Here is an 18,145-nt window from a genome sequence, read left to right as displayed (position 1 = left end):
CAGACCTCATTTCATCAATTTGTAGATAAACTATGTGTGACGGGGTATGCGACAGAGCAGTAAGTGACACCAAGCCGATAAACAATTTATTAGAACAGGGAGCTGGGCAGCACAAATGAGGGTAATGCTACAGCATCGTTAATGAGTCCACACAAAGGGAGCCGATTTGGGGGCACCACCTGTTAATCCGACGCCAGGGAAATATAGAAATAGTCCTTGGATGAGTTCAATGTATCCAGCAGATGAGGGATACAATGCATACCCACGTGGCTGCTTCTAACAATACGCATGGTCACCGGGATCTCGCCTCGGCATAAGATCCCAACCTTTCGCAGGTCACCATCAACTGACCCAGCAAAAACATGAGTCTATTGCCCTGTGTCCTGGGATCAGCCCATCTATGGGGGAGGTTCACATCAACTTTTAACTTGAGGCTACATTGAGAAGTTTCCAGAAGCTACCAGCCCTGTTCTGTCTTACAGGTTTGTGTATTTGATAAGTTTGCTGTATGAATGCTGTAGATAAGCTCCTCTTGGCGGTGGCCGCAGCTTATATGCGATAAATGAGGTGACTGATTCCCTTTAAACATGTGCTATAGACAAAGCACATACAGGTGCTTCTCACAAAATTAGAATATCATCAAAAAGTAAATTTATTTCAGTTCTAAAATACAAAAGATTAAACTCATTTATTATATAGAGTCATTACAAGCAGAATGATCTATTCCACTTGTTTATTTCTGTTAAAGTTGATGATTATTGCTTACAGCCAATGAAAACACAAAACTCATTATCTCAGTATATTGGAATACTTTATAACACTAGCTTGAAAAAATGATTTTAAAATCCGAAATGTTGACTGAAGTGTAACATAGTACCATAGTTATTAAGGTTGAAAGAATATAAATAATAATCATAATTTTTATTTATATAACACCAACATATTCCGCAGAGCTTTACAAATTATAGAGGGGACTTGTACAGACAATAGACATTACAGCATAACAGAAATCACAGTTCAAAATAGATACCAGGAGGAATGAGGGCCCTGCTCGCAAGCTTACAAACTATGAGGAAACACTTTAAGTCCATCTAGTTCAACCCATAGCCTAACCTAACATGCCATAACATGTTGATCCAGAGGTGTATGTTCAGTAAATGCACACAATACTTGGTCGGAGCTCCTTTTGCATCAATTACTGCATTAAAGCGGTGTGGCATGGAAGCGATCAGCCTGTGGTACTGCTCAGGTGTTATGGAAGCCCAAGTTGCTTTGATAGCAGCCTTCAGCTCGTCTGCATTGTTGGGTCTGGTGTCTTTTATCTTCCTCTTGATAGTACCCCATAGACTCTCTATGGGGTTAAGGTCAGGCTTGTCTGCTGACCGATCAAGCACAGTGATACTGTTGTTTTTAAATCAAGTACTGGTACTTTTGGCAGTGTGGACAGGTGCCAAGTCCTGCTGGAGAATGAAATCTCAATCTTGAAACAACTTGTCGGCATAGGGAAGCATGAAGTACTCTAAAATTTCCTTGTTGACAGCTGTGCTGACTTTGGTCTTGATAAAACACAGTGGACCTACACCAGCAGATTACATGGCTCCCCAAACCATCACTGATTATGGAAACTACACACTAGACCTCAAGCAGCTTGGATTGTGTGCCTCTCCACTATTCCTCCAGACTCTGGGACCTTGATTTCCAAATGAAATACAAAATTTACTTTAATCTGAAAACAACACCTTGGACCACTGAGTAAAAGACTAGTTCTTTTTTTTTTTTCCTTTGGCACAGGTAACATGCTTCTGGCGTTGCCTATTGGTCATGAGTGGCTTGACACAAGGAATGCAACACTTGTAGCCCATGTCCTGGATACATCTGTGTGTGGTGGCTCTTGAAGCAATGACTCCAGCAGCAGTCCACTCCTTGTGAATCTCCCCCAAATTTTTGAATGACCTTTTCTTAACAATCCTTTCAAGGCTACGGTTATCCCGGTTGCTTATGCACCTTTTTCTACCACCCTTTTTCCTTCCACTCAACTTTCCATTAATATACTTGGATACAGCACTCTGTGAACAGCCAGCTTCTTTAGCAATGACCTTTTGTGGCTCACCCTCCTTGTGGAGTGTGTCAATGACCGCCTTCTAGACACCTGTCAAGTCAGCTGTCTTCCCCATGACTGTGGAGCCTACTGAAACAGACTAAGGAAACTTTTTAAAATCCTAGGAAGCCTTTGCAGGTGTTTTTTGTTAATCTAATTTACTGAGATAATGACTTTTGGGTTTTCAATGGCTGTAAGCCGTAATCATGAACATTAACAGAAATAAACACTTGAATTAGATCACTCTGTTTGTAATGACTCTATATAATATGTGAGATTCACTTTTTGTATTGAAGAACTGAAATAAATTAACTTAAAGATGATATTCTGATTTTCCTGAGAAGCCCCTATATGTAACCTGCATTCAAAAAGTGGCAGAAACACTGCAAAGAGTGCATTTTGGACTTGTCGTTTTTACTGCCAAGAGAGCAGATTTTGGCTGCATAAAAAAACGTATAAAAATGATGCATTTGAATATAGCCACATAATGAATTGTAAAAACATCCCACAGTTATACTGCTACACCCAGCATCAAAACAAGTGTGGCTGTATTCTGAAGTCCAAAGCAGGAAAATGATAAATCTGGCTATATACTTTAAAAAAACATGCCTCAATCCCTGTATCTACATGCATGATCACTTTGGCCAAGTATGCATGTCTTCTGAATGGGAAATTTTACTGGAGGAGTGAAAGGGGTACTTTGAAGATAAAATGTTGTACTGTCCCAGCCTTCTAACACAATAAAGAAGAGATGGCCAGTGCACTTTAATTATCTTTATAACACTTGTAATTCGTGTGACAGTAGCTGTTCCTCACTTCTCTCTTCTCCTGTCTGGGACATTACATCACACACCAGTGTGCAACTTCCCCTGTGAGTAACAGACAACCTGAGAAGAGGGGATGTGGCCACTTCTCCTGTTCTCTGCAGAGCAACAGCTATTATCAGCACACTTGCTGATGGTAACAGCATGATGTTGCACACTGCTGTAATGTCTCAGACGGGAGGGGAGAGCAGTGAGGAGCAGCTCCTGTCACACAGAATTGCAAGAGTTCTAAATATAATTAAAGTGCACTAGGTATCTCATATGTATAGTGTATGAGGGCAGGGACAATGCAATTGTTTTTATCTTCCCGGAGTAGCCTATGAAGTGCAAAACTCTGTTTTCTAATGGGTTAAAATTCATCATGTTTAATGCCTACTCGGCTATACCTTCTGCACTGTGCTAATGGTCCTTAAACAATTTCTTCCATTTTTGTGTGTTTTTTTGCGGTAGCTATATAGTCTCATATATGTATGTATACACTCCGTGACAGAAGTTATGTCGCTTATCCATGTTATATAAATAAAAGCGTATAACCTGACGTTAAATTCATCCATTGGTTATATAAATTATTATTTTTAAAGCTGAAACCCTCCGAAATGTGGTTTAGGTTAAGAAAATAAATTGGCATCAATGCAGAAATATTGATCAGTTAATGGACACAGAATGGTCAGATTTTGGCAAAACAAAAGTTTTGTCGCCTGGTCATATAATACACCCAATCCTAGTTTACATCCTCACCTGTCCTCAGTAAATGATCGGTTAATTAGTGTGTATGAAAAGAAACCCAGCACCCCAGACCTTCACTTGAACTGCAACTTGAGCTCTGACACCATGCCAAAAATCCACCCTACGACCAAAGCCTGGATTATCAAGAGGCTGAAGACCAGATCCACTCCAGAGGTGACTGGCACCTTTAATGTGTCTGAGCGTTAAGTACAAATAATTAAAAAAAAGATTTGAAGAGACTGGAAATGTTTGACAAGCCCAGGTCCGGCAGACCCCGCTAGGCAACTGCTCAGGAGGAATGTTTGTTGGTTAGAAAATCCAAAGCAAGCCCCTCTTCTACTGCAGCAGAGCTCCAACAGGCCTGGTTACCTCAAGTCCCTGTGTTAACTTGAACAGTTTGTAGGATTCTGCCTCGAAAAGGCCTCCATGGTCGAATCAGTGCCCAGAAGCCAGCACTAAACAAAAGGCAAATAAAAAAACATGTGGCATTTGTAAAGTCCCACAGCCTGCTAAACAGATGGATGCTGGAAAAGTGGCAGAAGGTGGATTGCTCTGATGAATTTTCAGTAGAATTACACCACAGCCGCCGCAAATACTGCAGGAGACCTACTGGAGCCCGTGTGAATCCAAAATACACCCAGAAAAGAGTTACATTTGGTGGTGGAAAGATCATGGTCTGGGGTTACATTCAGTATGGGGGTGTGCGAAACATTTACAAGGTGGAAGGCAATATCAATAGCCTAAAATATCAAGAAGTATTAGCTACCTTATATTCCAAATCATAAAAGGGTTCAAATTCTGCAGCAGGATGGTGCTCCATCTCATACATCCATCTCTACATCAAAGTTCCTCCAGGCAAAAAAGATCAAGGTGCTCAAGGACTGGCCAGCCCAGTCACCAGACATGAACATCATTGAACATTTTGGGGTAGTATGAAAGAGGAAGCTTGGAAGACAAAACCAAAGAATCTAGATGAACTCTGGGAGGCATGTAAGACTGCATTCTTTTGCTATTCCTGATGACTTCATTAATAAATTGTATGAATAATTGTTGAAACACATGGATGCAGTCCTTCAAGCTCATGGAAGTCACACAAAATATTAAATATGACTCTAATAGCACCACAACTTTATTCATCAATGTTATGCAACATATATTTGTATTTTAATTTAATTATTTGTTTGAATATAACATTACTTTCCGTGGGCGACACAACTTTTGTCTTGCCAAAATCTGACCATTCTGTGTCCAGTAAATAATCAATATTTCTGCATTAATGCCAATTTATTTTCTTAGTCTAAACCACATTTTGGAGGGTTTCAGCTTTCAAAAGAATAATTTATAAAACCAATGGATGAATTTAACGTCAGGTTAAATATATTTTTAACATTATATCTTGTTACTATTGATGCTGCATAGGCAGCATCAATAGTAAAAAGAGAGAGAGCGAGAGAGAATTTCCCTGACGGGAAATTCTTCCTTGCATGCTCAGTTTGAAAAGACGGCATCTGTCGCTGGATTCCTGCTTTTCACAGTCAGCGACGGATCCTTCGCCCATAGGCTTCCATTATAGCCAACGACGGGCAGCGCAGGACCCGTTGCTGAGCGATTTTCTGACGTGCAGGAAAAACGTTCCTCTGAACGTTTTCTCCGCCTGACAGACAGCAATTATCTGAGGGATCCAGTGCATAACGGATGGCCATCCATCACAGTCCTTTGCTAATACAAGTCTATGGGAAGAAACAGGATCCAGCAGAAACATTTGCTGGATCCTGTTTTTTCAAAAATCAACGGATTTTGACGGGAGCTAAAAGACGGAAGTGTGAAAGAGGCCTAACATGGATAAGCGACATAACTTCTGTCTGGGAGTGTATATGTCTAGCAGTGTTATTCTGTATGCTTATAATGTTTATATTTTTCTTTCTTATCAAGGTGGTAATCCGGTAGATGCTTTGATGGTTGAGAACGCACAACTGAGAGATGCACAGTAAGCTTAATAAATCCGTAATTTGTAATGCAAGTATTTCCATTTTTCATGCATTATCCGTACTTTTGGACTAGAAAGCACTTTTTGAGCAAGAACAAATCTTGCTAAAAAGTGTGTTCATCTTAGTCTGAAGGCAGTTTCTTCTGACTGAGGAGAAGACTGAAACAGTGTCCTTTCCCATTACTGAGAAAGCTGCTCTCCTGTCTGTCATTGAATTATCTGATTGGTGCAGGGCAGGACAGGACCCTGCACATCTCTGAGGTCTGGGATACCCACTGACTTTTTGTAAGGCCGTGGTTATACTTGCGTGTGCAATGCAAGAAACTCGCGCGAGTCTCTTGCATCAATACCCGGCACTGCCGTCAGGACCAGAGCATTCAGCTGCATGTATGTCTATGCAGCCTCACGCTCCAGTCCCGAGTGCCGACGGCAGTGCCGGTTATAGATGTGAGGGACTCACATGAGTTTCTTGCATTGCACACGCAAGTGTGACCCCGGCCTTCGGTTACTGATTGATTTTAGCTATTAAGTGGTTTTGGCTTGCAAATACTGATGTAAAATACTGACCAAATACAGTGCCTTGCGAAAGTATTTGGCTCCCTGGAACTTTTCAACCTTTTCCCACATATCATGCTTCAAACATAAAGATACAAAAATGTAAATTTTTGGTGAAGAATCAACAACAAGGGGAACACAATTGTAAAGTTGAACGAAATTTATTGGTTATTTTACTTTTTTGTGGAAATTCAAAAACTGAAAAGTGGAGCGTGCAATATTATTTGGCCCCTTTAGCGTAAAACTTTGTTGTGCCACCTTTTGCTGCGATTACAGCTGCAAGTCGCTTGGGGTATGTATCAGTTCTGTACATCGAGAGACTGAAATTCTTGCCCATTCTTCCTTGGCAAACAGCTCGAGCTCAGTGAGGTTTGATGGAGATCGTTTGTGAACAGCAGTTTTCAGCTCTTTCCACAGATTCTCGATTGGATTGAGGTCTGGACTTTGACTTGGCCCTTCTAACACCTGGATACGTATATTTGTGATCCATTCCATTGTATATTTTGCTTTATGTTTGGGATCATTGTCTTGTTGGAAGACAAATCTCTGTCCCAGTCTCAGGTCTTTTGCAGACTCCAACAGGTTTTTTTCAAGAATGGTCCTGTATTTGGCTCAATCCATCTTCCCATCAATTTTAACCATCTTCCCTGTCCCTGCTGAAGAAAAGCAGGCCCAAACCATGATGCTGCCACCACCATGTTTGACAAAGGAGATGGTGTGTTCAGGGTGATGAGCTGTGTTGCCTTTATGCCAAACATATCGTTTGGCATTGTTGCCAAATAGTTTGATATTGGTTTCATCTGGCCAGAGCACCTTCTTCCACATGTTTGGTGTGTCTCCCAGGTGGCTTGGTGCAAACTTTAAATGATACTTTTAATGGATTTCTTTGAGAAATGGCTTTCCTCTTGCCACTGTTCCATAAGGCTATGTGCACACGTCAGGATTTTGTCAGGATTTTGTCAGGATTTTGTCAGGTTTTTGTCAGGTTTTTGTCAGGATTTTTCCTCAGGATTTGTAGCCAAAACCAGGAGTGGAACAATTAGAGGAAAAGTATAATAGAAACAAATGCACCACTTCTGCATTTATCACCCACTCCTGGTTTTGGCTACAAAACCTGATGAAAAATCCTGACAAAATCCTGACAAAATCCTGACAAAATCCTGACAAAATCCTGACAAAATCCTGACAAAATCCTGACAAAATCCTGACAAACTCCTGACGTGTGCACATAGCCTAAGGCCATGTGCACACGTTCAGGATTGCTAGCGTTTTTTTCGCGTTTTTTCGCTATAAAAACGTGATAAAAACGCGAAAAAAAACGCTTACATAAGCCTCCTATTATTTACAGGGTATTCCGCATTTTTGGTGCAAATGTTGCGGTTTTTTCCGCGAAAAAATCGCATAGCGGAAAAAAAAGCAACATGTTCATTAAAAATGCGGAATTGCAGGGATTCCGCACACCTAGGGGTCCATTGATCTGCTTACTTCCCGCACGGGGCTGTGCACACCATGCGGGAAGTAAGCAGATTATATGCGGTTGGTACCCAGGGTGGAGGAGAGGAGACTCTCCTCCACGCACTGGGCACCATATAAGTGGTCAAAAAATAAGAAATAAAATAATAAACAGTCCTATACTCACCCTCGATGTCTTGCCGCCTCCTCGCACGCTGCCGTTCGGTTTCTGTACCTGGTGTGCGCTGAAGGACCTCGCCGAATGACGTCACTGTCCTGTGATTGGTCGTGAGCGGTCATGTGACCGCTCACGTGACCGTGACGTCACGGGAGGTCCTGTGCGCACAGACCAGCTATACGGAACGGACGCCGGTGAGATGTCTGGGTGAGTATAAGCATTTTTTTATTTTTTTTATTATTTTTAAACATTCTATCTTTTACTATAGATGCTGCATAGGCAGCATCTATAGTAAAAAGTTGGTCACACTTGTCAAACGCTATGTTTGACAAGTGTGACCAACCTGTCAGTCAGTTTTCCAAGCGATGCTACAGATCGCAGGGAAAACTTTAGCATTCTGCAAGCTAATTACGCTTGCAGAATGCTAAAAAAACGCGAAAAAAACGGAAAAAAAACGCAAAAAAAAAAATGCGGATTTCTTGCAGAAAATTTCCGGTTTTCTTCAGGAATTTTCTGCAAGAAATCCGCAACGTGTGCACATACCCTAAGGCTATGTGCACATGTCAGGATTTTGTCAGGATTTTTCATCAGGATTTGTAGCCAAAACCAGGAGTGGAACAATTAGAGGAAAAGTATAATAGAAACATATGCACCACTTCTGCATTTATCACCCACTCCTGGTTTTGGCTACAAAACCTGAGGACAAAGCCTGACAAAATCCTGAGAAAATCCTGACAAAATCCTGACGTGTGCACATACCCTTAGGCCATGTGCACACGTTCAGGATTGTTAGCGTTTTTTTTGCGTTTTTTCGCTATAAAAACGTGATAAAAACGCGAAAAAAAACGCTTACATAAGCCTCCTATTATTTACAGGGTATTCCGCATTTTTTGTGCAAATGTTGCGATTTTTTCCGCGAAAAAATCGCATAGCGGAAAAAAAAGCAACATGTTCATTAAAAATGCGGAATTGCAGGGATTCCGCACACCTAGGGGTCCATTGATCTGCTTACTTCCCGCACGGGGCTGTGCACACCATGCGGGAAGTAAGCAGATTATATGCGGTTGGTACCCAGGGTGGAGGAGAGGAGACTCTCCTCCACGCACTGGGCACCATATAAGTGGTCAAAAAATAAGAAATAAAATAAAAAACAGTCCTATACTCACCCTCGGTGTCTTCCCGCCTCCACTGCACGCTGCCGTTCGGTTTCTGTAGCTGGTGTGCGCTGAAGGACCTTGCCGAATGACGTCACGGTCCTGTGATTGGTCGTGAGCGGTCATGTGACCGCTCACGTGACCGTGACGTCACGGGAGGTCCTGTGCGCACAGACCAGCTATAGGAAGAGGAGCCGGACGGCCGCTGAGGAGATGTCTGGGTGAGTATAGGCATTTTTTTATTTTTTTTATTATTTTTAAACATTCTATCTTTTACTATAGATGCTGCATAAGCTGCATCTATAGTAAAAAGTTGGTCACACTTGTCAAACGCTATGTTTGACAAGTGTGACCAACCTGTCAGTCAGTTTTCCAAGCGATGCTACAGATCGCTTGGAAAACTTTAGCATTCTGCAAGCTAATTACGCTTGCAGAATGCTAAAAAAACGCGAAAAAAACGGAAAAAAAACGCAAAAAAAAATATGCGGATTTCTTGCAGAAAATTTCAGGTTTTCTTCAGGAATTTTCTGCAAGAAATCCGCAACGTGTGCACATACCCTCAGGCTATGTGCACACGTCAGGATTTTGTCAGGATTTTGTCAGGATTTTTCATCAGGATTTGTAGCCAAAACCAGGAGTGGAACAATTAGAGGAAAAGTATAATAGAAACATATGCTCCAATTCTGCATTTATCACCCACTCCTGGTTTTGGCTACAAAACCTGATGAAAAATCCTGACAAAATCCTGACGTGTGCACATACCCTAAAGGCCAGATTTGTGCAGTGTACGACCTCTTGCCTCTTGCCTTTTGACTGCATCTCTGATCAGTCTTCTCCTTGTTTGAGATGAAATTTTAGAGGGACGGCCGGGTCTTGGTAGATTTGCAGTGGTATGATACTCCTTCCATTTCAATATGATCGTTTGCACAGTGTTCCTTGGGATGCTTAAAGTTTAGGAAATCATTTTGTGTCCAAATCCGGCTTTAAACTTCTCCACAACAGTATCATGGACCTGCCTGTTGTGTTCCTTGGTCTCCATGATGCTATTTGTGCCTCAAACAGAACTCTGAGACTATCACAGAGCAGGTGCATTTATATGGAGACTTGATTACTCACAGGTGTATTATATTTATCATCATTAGGCATTTAGGACAACATTGGATCATTCAGAGATCCACAATGAACTTCTGGAGTGAGTTTGCTGCACTGAACGTAAAGGGGCAGAATAATATTGCACACCCCACTTTTCAGTGAATTTCCACAAAAATTTAAAATAACCAGTAAACTTTGTTCAACTTCACAATTGTGTTCCACTTGTTGATTCTTCACGGAAAATTTACATTTTGGTATCTTTATGTTTGAAGCATGATATGTGGGAAAAGGTTGAACGTTCCAGGGAGCCGAATACTTTCTCAAGGCACTGTACCGATAGTGTGATCGTAACCTAATTCAAATGCTGATTTCTCAGTAATGGAGAAGAGACTGGTCATGTAAAGGTTATTACTGAACTTGTTTTTAAAAGAGTTACATTCATATAGAAATACAGTAGTTTGTGGTGGGAAATCCTGCTGATAGATTAACTCTAATAGCTCCACTGCCCATCATAAAATAAAAACACTTTATTTACCTCCTGGACTGGTGGCATTCCTGCAATGTCAGTGCCATGTCCCTTCCTTTCTTAAAGAAACCTAAAAGGTTACAACTGATTAGCTGCTGATTGGCTTCGGACGTCACAACACATTACAATGCTGGACTGTCATTAGAAGAGCTACAGGCACATATAAATAGTTTGAGGGTAAAAACTTGCTGACAGTGTCCTTTTAAGAAAATGTTGACAAGCAGTAAACCAAACTCTTTTAAGTTTTTGCTTTCCTTTCAACAAACTTTGCCGAAAACAAAATTGCAAGTGAATTTAAGCATCTATGTAATATATATATTATTAGAGAAATTTGCTTCTTTCACCACTCCTCTTCCTCCAGCCGACTCCTCATCATCCACTTAAAGTGAAACTGTCAGCTGTTTTGGCCAATATAAGATACAACCACTGCCTTTGAGGGCTTATTCACAGCATTCTATAATGCTGTAGATAAGCCCCAGATCCGACCTGCAAGATAAGAAAAAATATGTTTTATTATACTCAAGCACTGCAGTGCTTTACTCTGCCCTCAACAGGGCAGATAGGTATGCCTGCGAGGTAGCGACATTCCAGGAGCGATGAAGCAAGCAGGAGGGTGGCATTGTAAGAAGATGCTAGGTGCCGGACCAGGACCTGCGACACCCATCAGTCTGGAACTCCCCCCTCCCCTCCCGGGTGAGTATAATAAAACTTATTTTTCTTATCTTGCAGGTTGGATCAGGGGCTTATCTACAGCATTATAGAATGCTGTAGATAAACCCTGAAAGGCAGTGTCCGTGTCTTATATTGGCCCAAACTGCTGACAGGTTCCCTTTAAAAAGGAAAACACTTAAAAAAAACTGCTCAAATCCATATTGGTCTTAGAAAGAGGAAATCATAGCTCACTGAAGGATCAGTTTACAGTTACTATTAAAGTCCTTGAAGAGGGGAGGGGGAAAGAGTAGAGAAAAGCACTGACAAAGACCCAGACATACAGCGGTGAAATAAGTATTGAACACGTGACTAATTTTCTAAGTAAATATATTCCTAAAGACGCTACAGACTTTGAATTCTGACCAGATGTCGGTAACATCCCATCCAATCCTCAAAGGCAAAGAAATCAATCCACAGATGTCTATAAATTATGTGTAATAGTGAGAAATGGCACAGGGAAAAAGTATTAAACACGCACTGAAATTTAATTAATACTTTGTACAAAAGCCTTTGTTTGTGATGACTGCTTCAAAACACCTCTGGTATGGAGAAAATAGTCACTTGCATTACCCCCGCTGTACTACAGAACGCCACTGACTGTCTGCAGTCTCCAACATCATGTCCGCTCTCTATCTGAAACTCAACCGCTCCAAAACTGAACTTATTCTGCTACCGCTGTCTATGTACCTCCCTAGATCGGACGTCCCCCTGTCCACAATAACATCCAGACAACATGTGCTTTTTAGGTGTTATGTTTGATGCCAATCTTCTGTTCATATACAGTCTCTTGTCGCTTGAACCTGAAGAATATCTCTAGAATCTGACCCTTTCTCACCATGTAAACAGCAAAAACCCTCACTGTTGCCCTGATCCACTCCTGCCTTGACTACTGTATTTCTCTACTAACTGGCCTCCCCCTCACTCGACTTTCCCCTCTCCAGTCCATTCTTACTGCAGCATCCGGGGTCATCTATCTGGCTAATCATTACTCAGATGCCTGCACTCTGTGCCAGTCATTGCACTGGCTGCCCGTTCATTATATGATCCAATTTAAATTGCTTGTCCTCATCCATAAAACTCTCCACAGTGCTGCCCCCCTACAGCTCCTCCCTCATTTCGGCACATACCTTCTCTTTACACTCCGCAAGCAACTTTCGATTAACATCTGCACTAATCCTTACCTCCCACTCGTGGCTCCCTAGCTGCACCTATTCTTTGGAATGCTCTACCCCAAGAAATCAGGACTAACGTTATACAGTTTTAGTCGCTCCTTAAAAACACATTTATTTAGGGTGGCCTGTGACGTTCACTAATCAAACTCCTTTTTTATACAGTCCAGTAACTATTTCTCTGAACATTCTCTGTTATGACCCCAATGGCGAGGGTCTCAGAGGAACGTGGAAGTCTGCAGAATACAAAAATCCAGCTCATAGGGCAGTGGTAACTGGGTTGACCATATATCTACTCCTAACGCCAACACTAGAAGTAGCCGGGGATCATTCCTACGTTGGTTCTAGATGACTCGCTCCAGCCGGAGAATCTAGCTACCCCTAGTAGAGGAAAATAAAAGACCTTTCTTGCCTCCAGAGAAGGGGACCCCAAAGCTGGATAGAAGCCCCCCACAAATAATAACGGTGAGGTAAGAGGAAATGACAAACACAGAAATGAACCAGGTTTAGCACAGAGAGGCCCGCTTACTGATAGCAGAATAAAGAAAGGTAACTTATATGGTCAACAAAAACCCTATCAAAATCCACACTGGAAATTCAAGAACCCCCGAACCGTCTAACGGTCCGAGGGGAGAACACCAGCCCCCTAGAGCTTCCAGCAAAGGTCAGGATATAGATTAGGAACAAGCTGGACAAAAATACAAAAACCAAAACAAATAGCAAAAGCAAAAGGCAGACTTAGCTGAATTACTGGAACCAGGATCAGTAGACAAGAGCACAGCAGACTAGCTCTGATAACTACGTTGCCAGGCATAGAACTGAAGGTCCAAGGAGCTTATATAGCAACACCCCTAACTAACGACCCAGGTGCGGATAAAAGGGATGACAGAAAAACCAGTGTCCAAAAAACTAGTAACCACTAGAGGGAGCAAAAAGCGAATTCACAACAGTACCCCCCCCTTAGTGAGGGGTCACCGAACCCTCACCACGACCACCAGGGCGATCAGGATGAGCGGCATGAAAGGCACGAACTAAATCGGCCGCATGAACATCAGAAGCGACCACCCAGGAATTATCCTCCTGACCATAGCCCTTCCACTTGACCAGGTACTGAAGCCTCCGCCTGGAGAGGCGAGAATCCAAGATCTTCTCCACCACGTACTCCAACTCGCCCTCAACCAACACCGGAGCAGGAGGCTCAGCAGAAGGAACTACAGGCACAATGTACCGCCGCAACAAGGACCTATGAAATACATTGTGAATAGCAAACGACACAGGAAGATCCAGACGAAAAGACACAGGATTAAGGATTTCCAATATCTTGTAAGGCCCAATAAAACGAGGTTTAAATTTGGGAGAGGAGACCTTCATAGGAACAAAGCGGGAAGAAAGCCATACCAAATCCCCAACGCGTAGTCGGGGACCCACACCGCGGCGGCGGTTGGCAAAGCGCTGAGCCCTCTCCTGTGACAACTTCAAGTTGTCCACCACATGATTCCAGATCCGCTGCAACCTATCCACCACAGAATCCACCCCAGGACAGTCAGAAGGCTCCACATGACCCGAAGAAAAGCGAGGATGGAAACCAGAGTTGCAGAAAAAAGGCGAAACCAAGGTGGCGGAACTAGCCCGATTGTTAAGGGCAAACTCAGCCAACGGCAAGAATGTCACCCAATCGTCCTGATCAGCAGAGACAAAACACCTCAAATAAGCCTCCAAGGTCTGATTGGTTCGCTCCGTCTGTCCATTAGTCTGAGGATGGAAAGCAGACGAAAACGACAAATCAATGCCCATCCTACTACAAAAGGATCGCCAGAACCTGGAAACGAACTGGGACCCTCTGTCTGACACAATATTCTCAGGGATGCCGTGCAAACGAACCACGTTCTGGAAAAACACAGGAACCAGATCGGAAGAGGAAGGCAGCTTAGGCAAAGGAACCAAATGGACCATCTTGGAGAAGCGATCACATATCACCCAAATAACGGACATGCCCTGAGATAGCGGAAGATCAGAAATGAAATCCATGGAGATATGTGTCCAAGGTCTCTTTGGAACAGGCAAGGGCAAGAGCAAACCGCTGGCACGAGAACAGCAAGGCTTAGCTCGAGCACAAGTCCCACAGGACTGCACAAATGACCGCACATCCCTTGACAAGGAAGGCCACCAAAAGGACCTGGCCACCAGATCTCTGGTGCCAAAAATTCCTGGGTGACCTGCCAACACCGAGGAGTGAACCTCGGAAATGACTCTGCTGGTCCACCTATCCGGGACAAACAGTCTGTCAGGTGGACAAGACTCAGGCCTATCAGCCTGAAATCTCTGCAACACACGTCGCAGATCAGGAGAAATAGCTGACAAAATAACTCCATCTTTAAGAATACCAACAGGATCAGCGACTCCAGGAGCATCAGGCACAAAGCTCCTAGAAAGAGCATCGGCCTTCACATTCTTTGAACCTGGTAAATACAAGACAACAAAATCAAAGCGGGAGAAAAACAATGACCAGCGGGCCTGTCTCGGATTAAGGCGTTTAGCAGACTCGAGATACATCAGATTTTTGTGATCAGTCAAGACCACCACACGATGCTTAGCACCCTCGAGCCAATGACGCCACTCCTCAAATGCCCATTTCATGGCCAACAACTCCCGATTGCCCACATCATAATTTCGCTCGGCAGGCGAAAACTTCCTAGAGAAAAAGGCACAAGGTTTCATAACAGAGCAACCAGGGCCTCTCTGCGACAAAACGGCCCCTGCTCCAATCTCTGAAGCATCCACCTCAACCTGAAAGGGAAGTGAGATATCGGGCTGGCACAAAACAGGCGCCAAAGTAAACCGGCGTTTCAACTCCTGGAAAGCCTCCACGGCAGCAGGAGCCCAGTTAGCCACATCGGAGCCCTTCTTGGTCATATCCGTCAAAGGTTTCACAACGCTAGAAAAATTAGCGATAAAACGACGGTAGAAGTTAGCGAAACCCAAGAACTTCTGAAGACTCTTAACTGACGAGGGCTGAGTCCAATCAAGAATAGCTCGGACCTTGACTGGGTCCATCTCCACAGCAGAAGGGGAAAAAATGAACCCCAAAAAGGGAACCTTCTGTACACCAAAGAGACACTTTGAGCCCTTGACAAACAAAGAATTTTCACGCAAAATTTTAAAGACCAACCTGACCTGCTCCACATGCGAGTCCCAATCATCAGAAAAAACCAAAATATCATCCAGATAAACAATCAAAAATTTATCCAGATACTTCCGGAAAATGTCATGCATAAAGGACTGAAAAACTGAAGGCGCATTGGAGAGCCCAAAAGGCATCACCAAGTACTCAAAATGACCCTCGGGCGTATTGAATGCGGTTTTCCATTCATCACCTTGCCTAATGCGCACAAGGTTGTACGCACCACGAAGGTCTATCTTGGTGAACCACTTGGCACCTTTAATCCGGGCAAACAAGTCAGACAACAGTGGTAAAGGATACTGAAATTTGACAGTGATCTTATTTAAAAGCCGATAATCAATACAAGGTCTCAAAGATCCGTCCTTTTTTGCCACAAAAAAGAATCCAGCACCAAGAGGGGAAGAAGACGGACGAATATGTCCTTTCTCCAAAGACTCCTTGATATAAGAACGCATAGCGGCATGTTCAGGTACCGACAGATTAAACAGTCTTCCCTTAGGAAACTTACTGCCTGGGATCAAATCTATAGCACAGTCACAGTCCCTATGAGGAGGCAGTGCACTGGACTCAGACTCATTGAAGACATCCTGATAATCAGACAAATACTCCGGAACTTCCGAAGGCGTAGAAGAAGCAATAGACACAGGCAGGGAATCCCCATGAATACCACGACAGCCCCAACTTGAGACTGACATAGCCTTCCAGTCCAGGACTGGATTATGGGTCTGTAACCATGGCAGCCCTAAAACAACCAAATCATGCATTTTATGTAAAACCAGGAAACGTATCACCTCGCGGTGTTCAGGAGTCATGCACATGGTAACCTGTGTCCAATACTGCGGTTTATTTGCTGCCAATGGCGTAGCATCAATTCCCCTAAGAGGAATAGGATTTTCTAATGGTTCAAGAGTAAAACCACAGTGCTTAGCAAATGACAGATCCATAAGACTCAGGGCAGCACCTGAATCTACAAACGCCATGACAGGATAAGACGACAGTGAGCAAATCAAAGTTACAGACAGAATAAATTTAGGTTGCAAATTACCAACGGTGACAGGACTAACAACCTTAGCTATACGTTTAGAGCATGCTGAGATAACATGTGTAGAATCACCACAGTAGTAGCACAAGCCATTCCGGCGTCTATGAATTTTCCGCTCATTTCTAGTCAGGATTCTATCACATTGCATTAAATCAGGTGTCTGTTCAGACAACACCATGAGGGAATTTGCGGTTTTTCTATCACATTGCACAGAATTAGGTGTCTGTTCAGACAACACCATGAGGGAATTTGCGGTTTTGCGCTCCCGCAACCGCCGGTCAATTTGAATAGCTAGTGCCATAGTATCATTCAGACCTGTGGGAATGGGAAAACCCACCATAACATTCTTAATGGCTTCAGAAAGGCCATTTCTGAAATTAGCGGCCAGTGCACACTCGTTCCAATGTGTCAGCACGGACCATTTCCGAAATTTTTGGCAATATACTTCAGCCTCGTCCTGCCCCTGAGACATAGCCAGCAAGGCCTTTTCTGCCTGAATCTCAAGATTGGGTTCCTCATAAAGTAAACCGAGCGCCAGAAAAAACGCATCAATATCAGCCAATGCCGGATCTCCTGGCGCCAGCGAAAAAGCCCAATCCTGAGGGTCGCCCCGTAAGAACGAAATAACAATTTTTACTTGCTGAGCAGAGTCTCCAGATGAACAGGGTCTCAGGGACAAAAACAATTTACAATTATTCACGAAATTCCTAAACTTAAACCTGTCTCCGGAAAACAGTTCAGGAATCGGTATTCTAGGTTCTGACCTAGGATTTCTGATAACATAGTCTTGTATGCCCTGCACACGAGTAGCCAGCTGGTCCACACTTGTAATCAAGGTCTGGACATTCATGTCTGCAGCAAGCATAGCCACTCTGAGGTAAAGGGGAAGAAGAAAAAAAAAAAAAAAAAAAAACTCAGATCTTCTTTCTTATAATCCCTCTTCTGCAATGCATTACACATTTAATACTGGCCTGGCAAACTGTTATGACCCCAATGGCGAGGGTCTCAGAGGAACGTGGAAGTCTGCAGAATACAAAAATCCAGCTCATAGGGCAGTGGTAACTGGGTTGACCATATATCTACTCCTAACGCCAACACTAGAAGTAGCCGGGGATCATTCCTACGTTGGTTCTAGATGACTCGCTCCAGCCGGAGAATCTAGCTACCACTAGTAGAGGAAAATAAAAGACCTTTCTTGCCTCCAGAGAAGGGGACCCCAAAGCTGGATAGAAGCCCCCCACAAATAATAACGGTGAGGTAAGAGGAAATGACAAACACAGAAATGAACCAGGTTTAGCACAGAGAGGCCCGCTTACTGATAGCAGAATAAAGAAAGGTAACTTATATGGTCAACAAAAACCCTATCAAAATCCACACTGGAAATTCAAGAACCCCCGAACCGTCTAACGGTCCGGGGGGAGAACACCAGCCCCCTAGAGCTTCCAGCAAA

The 18,145-nt window shown here is 43.2% G+C and overlaps 1 protein-coding gene across 5 annotated transcripts in view; it reads left to right on the top strand.

Annotated features, from left to right (window-relative positions):
- LOC143764762 (C-Jun-amino-terminal kinase-interacting protein 4-like) overlaps nt 1-18,145 on the top strand; it is a 951,487-nt gene that overhangs the window by 304,864 nt on the left and 628,478 nt on the right. For all 5 annotated transcript variants that reach the window (XM_077250696.1, XM_077250698.1, XM_077250699.1 and 2 more), the window contains exon 9: nt 5,581-5,635. In XM_077250696.1, the coding sequence (XP_077106811.1) occupies nt 5,581-5,635 (55 nt within the window). The remainder of the gene's footprint in view (nt 1-5,580; nt 5,636-18,145) is intronic.

This window comes from Ranitomeya variabilis, chromosome 4 (assembly GCF_051348905.1).
Source record: "Ranitomeya variabilis isolate aRanVar5 chromosome 4, aRanVar5.hap1, whole genome shotgun sequence".
NCBI lineage: Eukaryota > Metazoa > Chordata > Amphibia > Anura > Dendrobatidae > Ranitomeya > Ranitomeya variabilis.
The sequence above is the reverse complement of the archived record's forward strand: the minus strand, read 5'-3'. Positions and strand labels throughout refer to the sequence as shown.